The 11,102-nt window shown below is 46.0% G+C and overlaps 1 protein-coding gene across 1 annotated transcript in view; it reads right to left on the reverse strand.

The window, feature by feature from the left end:
* DZIP1L (DAZ interacting zinc finger protein 1 like) overlaps nt 1-5,652 on the reverse strand; it is a 29,460-nt gene extending 23,808 nt beyond the window's left edge. Inside the window, exons 1-3 of the mRNA XM_026660827.1 lie at nt 5,137-5,652; nt 3,163-3,247; nt 1,615-1,739 (exon numbers count right to left, since the gene is read on the reverse strand). Coding sequence (XP_026516612.1) covers nt 1,615-1,739; nt 3,163-3,247; nt 5,137-5,652 — 726 coding nt within the window. The remainder of the gene's footprint in view (nt 1-1,614; nt 1,740-3,162; nt 3,248-5,136) is intronic.
* Between the last annotated feature and the right edge of the window lie 5,450 nt (nt 5,653-11,102).

Genomic DNA, 11,102 nt, shown 5'->3' on the forward strand with positions numbered 1-11,102 from the left:
CCCCCGGCGGCCAGAGCGCCGGGGGCAGGGCGGCGAGCCCGGCCGTGGCCCCGCTCTCCTCGGCGGCGGGAGCCGGAGCGCCGCGCCGCCCCCCTCCAGGTGCCGCCCCAAGCACAAGCTTGGTGGGCTGGTGCCTGGAGCCGGCCCTGAGTAGAGTGGAAGAATTACTTCTCGTATCTTGCTTACAACACTCCTGCTAATACATCCCAGAATGATGTTTGTGTTTTTTTGCAACAGTATTATACTGTTGACTCATATTTAATTTGTGATCCACTATGACCCCCAGATCCCTTTCCATAGTACTCCTTTCTAAGCAGTCATTTTGTTTTGTATATGTGCAACTGATTGTTCGGTCCTAAGTGGAGTACTTTGCATTTGTCCTTATTGAATTTAATCTTGTTTACTTCAGATCATTTCTCCAGTTTGGCCTGATTAGATTGAATTTTAATCCTATCCTCCAAAGCACTTGTGACCCCTCCCAGCTTGGTATCATGCACAAACTTTATAAGTGTAATCTCTGTGCCATTATCCAAATCATTGATGAAGATATTGAACAGAACAGGACCCAGAACTGATCCCTGCAGGACCCCACTTGTTATGCCCTTCCAGATTGACTTTGAATGACTGATAACTACTCTCTGGGAACGGTTTTCCAACCAGTTATGCACCCACCATATAGTAGCTCCATCTAGGTTGCTTTCCCTAGTTTGTTTATGAGAACACTGTGAATTACCCAGAATTCCAAGTTGGCTAGTACAGCCCAGCTGCCACAGCGTCACTGCTCTGGTACCCTAGCTAGCTAGATGAGAACTAGCTCAGATATGTCTACAACCAACTGCAGCCACACCCTGTGATTGCAGTGTAGACATATCCTTAGTTACACCACTGCAAAAAACATGTGTGGAGACAGCCTTGGGCTAAAGTCAGGTCTACCGTGGAAACGTTTGCTGGTATAATAATATCAGTCAGGGCTATGACTTAATGACATTTTGATAGTGGAAGAAGCCCTAGTGTAACTGAAGTTATACTGGCAAAAAGACCATTTGTCAGCATGGCTTATTCAGTTTGGGGAACTAGTATAAGCGATACCAGCAAAAGCACTCTTTGGCAGTAATAGCTGCATCTCCAGCAGGAGGGTTTGCTGGTATAGCACTGACTGTATATACCTGTATTGTGACACCAGAAAACCTTTTCTAGTGTAGACTAGGCCAACATTTATATGAAAGTTTGTTTGTTTTTAAAGGAATGTTACTTTTAGGATATATCAAAAAGTTTGTTACTGTCAAGCAGTTTTGCCTTTCATTGCAGATTTTCTGTGAAAAATTTCAAAAGAAATTAGACTTTTCCTTGATGTTGGAAAATGTTCACTGAGTTTTTCATTTTGTTCCAGGTCAAAGTAAAATTAGGGTGACCAGATGTCCCGATTTTATAGGGACAGTCCCGATATTTGGGGCTTTTTCTTATATAGGCTCCTATTAACCCCCACCTCCTGTCCCGATTTTTCACACTTGCTGTCTGGTCACCCTAAGTAAAATAAATGTCCCTCTTCCTCCCTCCCTCCCTCCCTCCCCCGTTTTCCCCCCAAATCCTTGGAAATACACTTTTTTTTCATACCTGAACCCTGCGCTGAGTCTCAGCCTCTCTCTCAATTTCCAGCTGGGTATGGGTCTCTTTCAGCTTCATTCTTAGTTCTTGAATCTCATCCTCCATTTGCTCCACCTGCTTCTTCTTCTGTCTCTCTGTGAAGGCCATTCAAACCGTGGAACCATGAACAATGGCCTGAATTGCCAGAGGCTTCTGCTGTGACTTATTTGGGGTGTTTAGGATCTGATCCTGCTTTCATTAAAGCCAGTGACAAAACTCCCGTTGACTTTAAAGCTTCAGGATCAGTCCTTGAGTCATTTGCCCCAAAAAAGGGGCCCAATTTTCATTGAAAAACATTTGCAAAATGTGGCACATGTTCAAATTTGTAACAAAATTAAAAACGCCAAGCCATTTTTTGCTTTTCACTGCAAGTTTTTTTGAACAGCTGCTGCAATTTTAAAATAAGATACTTGGGAAAATGGCTTAAGGATTGGACACATGTGTAAGATATATGTATAACACCACTACCCTCTGCTGGACAGAATGTATATCACAGCAGCTGGAGAGCCATCCTTGAGTTGAGCTCAGCTTGAATTTTTTGTACTCAATGTTGTGATTTCTTTCCTTCGGGCAACTTGTTTGTGGGTAGTGGAACAGGTGACTATAGTGTCTGTGTGGCTCCAGTTCTGACTTCTCTTCTCTGCCAAGTTGAAGCACTGGAATTCTGGTCTTGATAAGTGACTAAGTAATTCTATAGATAACAAAGTGCTTTACAAAGGAGATCAGTAGCATCATCTCTATTTTACAGATGGGGAAACTGAGGCACAGAAGGGGAAGTGACTTGCGTAGGGTCACCCAGCAGGCCAGTGGCAGCACCAGGATTAGAACCTAGACCTCCTGAGTTCCAGTCCATTGCTCTAGCCACTAGGCCACCCTGTCTCTCCTTTCTTTCTTTTTTTTCCCTTTCTTTTTTTTTTTTTTGAATAAAGGAGACATCGCTATGTTTTCAAATGTGTTGTCTCTCATTTTAGATGCAAATGCTTCATTACAGATTTGGGATCTTCAGCAGTGCAGATGGGCGCCTAATGCTAGTCATGTAGATCCATTTCTATGAACCTAAATATACAGCTTGATTTTCTGAGATGCTGAGTATCATAGTTATTGGGCTCACTGTACCTCACACAGCCCCTGGTCTCTCTGACAGCACCCACTCTAGGTCCCAGCCCTGGGTCTGTCACCTCTTTTGAGGGGTGAGAAGATACGTTTTTCCCACTCTCAGACTGGATGCTGGGTGGCAATGCACTGCGATCACCTTAGCAGCTTGGACTTGGATTCAGACCCTGCAGTGCTGCTCCCATCAGGGCAATGACAGTGAAAATTAGTGACCCAGCAGCTTCCTTAAAGGAAAGTATGATCTACTTAGAACAAAAGTATATCAGAGAAAGCCAGTCTTAAAAACAATTAAGTATGCTGCATGCCCATGTCGCTCCTCTCCAAGGCTTGTCATCCCCTGCAGCTAGGAGGCCTAAAACCCTTCCAAAAAGAAGCTGAAGGAGAAAAGCTCAGCCCCATACTCACCAGCTTCGCTGGCCTCAGTGTGTCTGCGCTGCATGTGGGCTTGGAGGTAGGAGTAGTTCATGAAGGCCTTGTCACACAGCTGACACTGGGCATTAGAAAAAGCGAATGAGTGAAAGGGGTCAGATTATCCCATCCCATCCTACCGTCCCACCCCAAACAAAAAGACTTCATTCTGTTAGTTGAAAGCAGAGTTCCCAACATACTTGGATAACTGAGTCAGAAATTTCCACCACATGCATCTGACGAAGTGGGTATTCACCCACGAAAGCTTATGCTCCAATACTTCTGTTGGTCTATAAGATGCCACAGGACACTTTGTCGCTGAGTCAGAACCTTATCACAGCACGATTATCAGAGCATCTTTACTCTGAGGCCAAAAGAGAACCTCTCGTAGGGTTGGAGAAGAAGAGACAATCCAAGAAGAAGATTCAGAGACCGCTCAGGCTTGCAGGGAAAACTTTTGGCTACAGAAGACCAAAACGAGTCAATAGCAGCCACAGGGTGATGAAGGACAAAAAGAAGAGCTTTTATAAAGATATTCAGGAGGAAAGAAGTACTAGGGAGAGAGTAGGCTCATTAACAAACGAAGAGGAGGATGAATTAATGATTCAAAAATGGCTGAAATACTGCAATTTAAAAAAAAAAAATTGGTCTTCAACTGGAAAAAGATGGAAGTGAAGCTGGAGCCATTAATAAAGACGGAAGAGCTGCGGCTAAGAGACGGTTTGGAATAGATGAATATAAATCTGATGGCTTGTAGGACATGCATTGCACAGCAGTAAGGAAATTAGCTGACCGATGTGGTGATTTATTGGCAATCACTTGTTTTTAATAATTATGGATAAATGGGTAGGTACAATAAGACTGGAGGAAAGAAATGTGCTACTGGCTTCCAAAGAAAGGAATCCTAGCATTTCCTGTCATATAGCTATCATAGGTATTTATATGTCCCCCAGGACCGTAGAATCTGAGCACCTCAGCTTGGATCCACAAAGGGCCTTCGGCATTGCAACCCCTAACTTTTAGGTGCCTAGCAAATCACAGGAACACACTGGGGTCCACAGAGCCTGAGAGAGGCACCTAGGCTCCTTGTACAACAAATGGGGAGAGAGAGGCACCTAAGAATGGGATCCACAAAGCCAGCACGCTAGGCAGGGAGCCGTCTAAGATAGCCAATGGGAGATGCTGAGGAGAGGGGTGTGCCCTAAGCCACACCCCTTCCCGGAGTTAGGCACCTAAGTCTGGGCTGCAGGGAGGCCCCTCACCGGGAGCTGGGCATCTTAGGTACCTCCCTCACTCCACACAAAACAGCCTGGGGGGAGGGGGGAAGGAGGAGGATCTCCTCCCTTAAATTTTTTAGCCCAGTAGTTAGAGCCCTCACCCCCGATGTGGCAGACCCCAGTTCAGCTGCCTGGGGGAGAGAAGGGGTTTGACCAGGCATCTGCCACCTCTCAGGGGACTGCTCCAACTGCTGGGCTAGAGAGTCATTCTCACTGGCTCTGGCCCAACTGATATTTAATGAAAGAGGCTTCAACAGGAGAGACTGGAAGAGACCCACCTCAGAACGTCCCATAGCCCAGTGGTTCGGGGAGCTCATCTGAGACGTGGGAGATCCCTGATCAAATCCCTTCTCCTCAGCAGGCAGAGGGGGAACTTGATCAGGGTCTCTCACATCCTGGGTGAGTGCCCAAGCCACCAGGGCCATGATCCCACCAAGCACTTAAGCACACACTTACCTAGAAGAAGGGCAGTAGTCAATGGAACTCTTCGCAAGGTTCCAGTTCAGCTTGGCTGGATCAGGGCTGAACAAGGAATTTTTCTGTCTAGCGCCTGGTCTAGGTCACGCTTACCTAGTGCTGCTGGGGACTGAATTGCCATTGCCGCTGAGGTCACTGGTGAAAAGGCTCCTTCCTCTCACACCTCCAGGACAATCAAGGCTGGAAGGTTATTTTTGTTCTCTGCCCCAGAGCTCACCTTGTGGTAGTTATTGGTCCCAGCCTGCAAGAGGAGCTGTTGGGTGGCAATCATCTTCTTCCGCCTCCGGCTCTCCTCCTTCACTCCCTTCAACTCCTCTGCCTGCTTGTCCAGCTCCTGCTTGGTGCGCTTCAGCTCCTCCTGGGTAGCCTGCAGCTGCTCCTCCTGCAGCGCCAGGCTGGCAGTCAGGTACTCCTGTGAGTGCAGCAGGTATTCGATGGTCAGCTGTGCCATCTTAAGGACCTTTAAGAGAACCGGGTCTATGGGCTGCTGGCAGTGCGGGCACTTCTCCGAGTCCAGGTTACAGAAGGTGACACTGGCAATGTTCTCTTGGAGCGTGGTCACGTCCAGCTCCCGAGCCACCCGTTCCACGTCTATGGCACTGAACCGCCTCCAGTCAACGCTGTCTCGACGGGACTGGAATTTGAAGGCGGGAATTCTACCTGGGTTGGCCAGCATGTTCCCAAAGACAATCCCACTAGTAGGGTAGCTCATGGAGGTGGTGTGCCCTGGCATACCCAGCCACTTAGATCTGAAGACAGGCCAATGCAATGGGTAATATGTATTTTGGGAGAAAGGCTGGAAAATAAGGAAAAAAGGCTGGTAGGTATGTTTATCGTTCTTCACACACAGAGATCTGCACTGAGCATGAACATCTACTGTGTGCAAACACAAAGCTACCTTTCATCTGCATACATTCAAATCTCTGTGATCCTAGGGCTGGCTGCAACATTTTATCAAAACATTTTTCAGAACAAAAAAATGGCTTGTTAAATTTTTGCAAGAAAATTTCTGTTTTTGTTGGAATATTTTGGATTTTTGTCAAAAACAAACAAACAAACCAGCTCCTCCAATGGTTCTTTTTTAAATTATTTATTTATTTATTTTGGGGGGGATGAAAAACCAAATTATTTTTAGGAAAATTTTCTTCAATTTTTTGTGGTAATTAAAATACGTTTTTACCAACTCTGTATAGAACTCACTCATATACTGAAGATGCACATACCAATGGTTTTTGCATACACATGTATGCCTATACAAAGTCAATGCAAACTGCTGTGCTCAACCTTTTTGAAAATCAGAGAACTTATTTAGGTTCCTAAATGTGTATTTAGGAGCCAATTTCAGAAAATCACTTTTTAATATAGTGGCCTTAGCACTCACATCTGTACGCATACACATACCTACATTTACAAATACATATCTAATGTTCATACAAACACCTCTATACAGCACACCTATACACACCTAAAACATATGCATGCATCCACAGTGTATGAATCCCAATAACATATGGCTATAACTACACTGTATATGTACACGCATATACATGCACAGAGACGCACATACCCATATAAAGAATAGCCTGTGTAAATAGAAGAGACTATTAGAAAATGATTCTCTGTGAGGAAATGGTATCGGTTTATTTTGTTAAATTCTGCAGGGAAATACATGTCAGCTACTGATATATTGAAGACCGAGCAATCTCTAGATATGTGGAAAATCAACAGATGGTAACTATGCTGAATGGTACTTTTCAGCTTTTAATGCTTTAAAGTGGAAACTTTAAAAAGAAACCCATCCTTTTTGAGTTACAGCTGTTTAAATGTTCTGTCTCTCTCACACACATATATATACACACACACAGTTCTTCATGGTAGCACACAGTTCTGACTGCTTTCAAACACCACATGTTAAACAGATACATTGACTGTATTTAAATATTGCAAAATTTTTGATTTGTGCCATCCACAGGCCAAAAACACTTTTTTGTGTTACCTAACTCTGACTTAAATCTAAGTTATTCCATGACACAGTGTTTGGTCATTTTGTGTCCTAAAATACAAACATACATATTAGAGCAGTTAGATAACCAGGCTTAAAAGATATTTTAAAAATCTGTAAACCTCTCTATATAGTTTCAAGGAATCTTTCTCATTAGCCTTTGTAGCTGGAAATTCTGTTGAGGGTTAATATCCACAAACTGTAAAATGTAACAAGTATTTAACCATTAAAATCAGGACATCTGTTACAGGATTCTAAAATTCTGCTCTCAGTGCTATACAATCATCCTGAATGGGATGGGATACCTTCTGTTCTATTCCTACAGAGAAGTTATTTAGAAAAATTGCCATTTATAAAATTTTACATACCATATTTTCAGATCAACTCTGAACACCAAGAAGACTGACCACAGAGAGTTGTGTAGAGCAACAGTGTGTTACTAGGTGTGTCACATGCAATAGTAACTAGATGCCTAAGGGCAGCCTGTTGTAGACTTATACCGCAGCCAGCCTGAGATCTCCAGGTGGTTAAAATAAACATGTGACAATTTCATTGTCTGAAATTGTTTGAGGGTGCAGGGTGCCTGTGTCTGATGCAAGTAATGAACAGGGCCAGGAAACGGAGTGAGAGTTTATGCAGATCTGGGTACATTTCATGAATGCAGAGCTCTATCAGATTTTTCTGAGCTTCTGTCCAGGCTGAACTCACAAAGGAAGATAAGGCAGCATTTGTTCATAGCCTCTAGCACACTTAAATAGAGACTCATGGGCCACATTCTCAGCTGGTGTAACTCAACATGGATCCGTCCCGTGTGTTTCTCCTGAGTTGTGCCCAAGGGGGTAAAATGGAGTGACACAAGACAACAAGGAGAGGGAGAGTCACAAACAGCCCGGCTGAGAGAACTCGGCCAGAGTTCTTCCCACCCAGAACCCCCGAAGCATAATCTATCTATCCTGGGTGTGCATGTCCTGGGCCGGAGCCTGCGCCTGAGCCTGATCTCACCTACACCTATTTAACACAGGAAAAACCACATGGACGTCAATGGAGTTGCCCCTCATTTGGACTGGTGTCAGCAGGACGAGAATTGGGCTGGCTGCGACTAACGCTGAGACACTTGTCCTGCATCCAAGGAACACAGGAAATGGTGAACTTGCAAATCAGCTACCTGCGTGCTTTTGTTACAGTTGTATCTCCCCAGTAGTTCTCCAGGGGGAACAGTGTGCACCTGGGCAACATACTTCTGTCTACAATTGAATTTTTTGACCAGAAAATGGGATAGGTTTGTTTCCTACTTCATAGCTTTTCTGGAAGTGAATAAAAACCCTTTAAAAGCCCATCCTACACAACCTGACTTCATTGGGATAGAGATGGCAAGTAGGGTTGCCAGGCCTCTGGTTTTCGACCGGAACGCCCAGTCGAAAAGGAACCCTGGCCGCTCTGGGTCAGCACTGCTGACCGGGCCGTTAAAAGTCCGGTCGGCAGGGTCCTGGGGCTAAGGCTGGCTCCGTGCCTGCCCTGGCTCTGCGCTGCTTCCAGAAGCAGCCGGCATGTCTGGCTCCTAGGCGCAGGGGTGATCGGGGGGGCTCCGTGCGCTGCCTCCGCCCCCAGTGCCGACTCTGCAGTTCCCATTGGCTGGGAACAGTGGCCAGTGGGAACTGCAGGGGCAGCGGGTGCAGGCAGCATGCACCGCGCAGAGCCAACTGGCCACGCCTCCACCGAATGGCTGGACATGCCGGCTGCTTCCAGGAACAGTGCGGAGCCAGAGCAGGCAGGGAGCCTGCCTTAGCCCTTCAGCACCGCTGACCGGAAGCCGCCTGAGGTAAGCCCTGCCCGGCCAGAGCCCACACCCTGAACCTCCTGCCCCAGGTCAGAATCCCCTCCCAGAATCCTAACTCCCTCCCAGACCCCGCACCCCCACCTGCACTCCATCCTCCTACCCCAGGTCGGAATCCCCTCACGTACCCAAACTCCCTCCCAGAGCCCACATCCCAACCCCTTGCCCCAGCCCTGAGCCCACTCCTGCACTCCAAACCCCTTGACCCCAGCCCAGAGCCCCCTCTTGCACCTCAAACCCTTCATCCCCAGCCCCGCCCCAGAGCCCGCACCCCCAGTTGGAGCCCTCAACCCCTCCTGCCCCCAATGCCCTGCCCCAGCCCAGTGAAAGTGAGTGAGGGTGGGGGAGAGCGAGCAACAGAGGGAGGGGGGCCTCAGAGAAAGGGTGGGGACTTTGGGAAGGGGCAGGGCAATGGTGTTCAGTTTTGTGCAATTAGAAAGTTGGCAACCCTAATGGTAAGGTTCCCATGACTAATACCCGGATGCACCATATTTCTGGTCTGCGGAAGTAATGATTGCTATTCATTGTTTAGGATTTGCACTGTGGTAGCGTCTAGAGGCCCCAGTTGATATCAGAACCCCAGTGTGCCAGGCACTGTGAAAAAACAGGCACAAACCCCAGCCCTGGCTCATAACAGTTAATCACAAGCTGAAATTAACCAGCCAACTGCTGTCAGTTTTCTGTGTCCTGCAGTGAAACATCTATTTCACTGTTGCTGTGACAAACAAAGGGGGCCCCCGAGAGCGGGACTGTCATGCAATGTGACATGCAATATGATCTGGGGATGGGAATGCTGAGCAGCGCTCTGTGAAACAGAAACCTGCAGGGATCACTTCTAGCCTTGGGTTATCAACTCCTGTTGTTATGGTTACCTAGGTAATAACAGTGTCGAAAGTGCCCTGTACTGTTTACATATAGCAAAGGTAACCACAGGGCTGCTGCAGAAATACAGAATTATAGAGAACACAATGCTCTATATATTACATATATTTATAGTATTTTAGAGAGCGTGAAAGAAAGAGTGAGTATAGTCCTGCTGGTGAGGAGATGGGGAATCAGTCACTTCAGGGCATAAACTGATCACTGTGTGGGTCAAAAGATATATAGCAGTTTCAAACTGGCTGAGTTCCTTATGGGAGCTTTTGCCTTCTTCTGAAGCATCATGTGCTGCCTTAGCCACTCCTGAAGGCAGGGTCTCACACTAGATTGATTGATGGACTGGTTTTGTATGAGAAATCCTAAATTCCTCCTATTGCAGTCAAAGGGGATGACAGAGGTATTCTCTTCCATGAGGGAAACCAGCCCATGGAATATGAAATCTTCCCAAACCCGGGGTAGGACAAGAGAGGTAGGGAAAAAGAAGGAGAAAAGACCTGGATGCTTATCTCTAACAGTCCAGAATTTCTGTTTTGCCGTTTGCTTTTTAAAAAACCTGGGAAACTCCACACACAAACCCAATATGAAAAGAACATTACTGAGTTTTCAAAGGCAAACACTCAAAAGCTAAGAATTGCCAGAATTGAGGTTGTTTTACAATCTTTATTTAGCTCTTCTTGAGCACTATGGCATGGTCTTTAATTACATGGTCATATACTAATACAGATGCTGACAACATTAATTCTGGCATTTCCTGACTTTTGCACGTTCAACTTTGCAACCTAAATAGTATTTTTAACATTAGTTTTTGTGTGTAATGTGTAACTAGATCTTGTGTATTGTGTGTAGTTGGTCAGTACAGTTATTTGAAGCCCACCATGCCTTTGTTGTTTCTATGTAGTATTTCTGTTGTGTAAAATGCAAAAGACACAATAATTTCTTTTTGCATTGAGGGAGCGGTGCTGATTTACATCAGCTGAGTCTATAAATTCAGTTTGCCTGTGTTCCAGGACCACCCCTGCCATAACATGACTGGAGGGACTTGGTTGTCTGGCTCAGCACGTATGGCTAAGGAGAATGTCTCCCCAACTCCTCTGGAAGCCCACCCATCTCTGTAACACAGACAAAAAGAGGCATCTAGGGCTGAATCCAAATTCAGTAAATTTGGCTCCCCATCAAACTTTGTAGCCAGCAACACAGTCTGAACGTCTCCAGGTTCCCTAAGCCCTGGTGCACTTCCTGTGTATTGTCAGAGCACTAATTAGAATCCACTAACGAGCTGCTCCATGACACTGGAGGCAGGTGCTGTTGTGCAACCTCATTAATATTAATGTCTCCTTGTGCTCCAAGGGAATGGTGTTTAACCTGATTTTCATCATGAACTTGGTGCCTGGCAATACAGCTCTAAGCATGCTGTTGCTTACCGTAAGTATGGGTCTGGGTGACAGTGAACTGTTTGCCTTTGCTGTTG

The sequence above is a fragment of the Terrapene carolina genome, unplaced genomic scaffold, assembly GCF_002925995.2.
Source record: "Terrapene carolina triunguis isolate 2854851 unplaced genomic scaffold, T_m_triunguis-2.0 Scaffold837, whole genome shotgun sequence".
Taxonomy (NCBI): domain Eukaryota; kingdom Metazoa; phylum Chordata; order Testudines; family Emydidae; genus Terrapene; species Terrapene triunguis.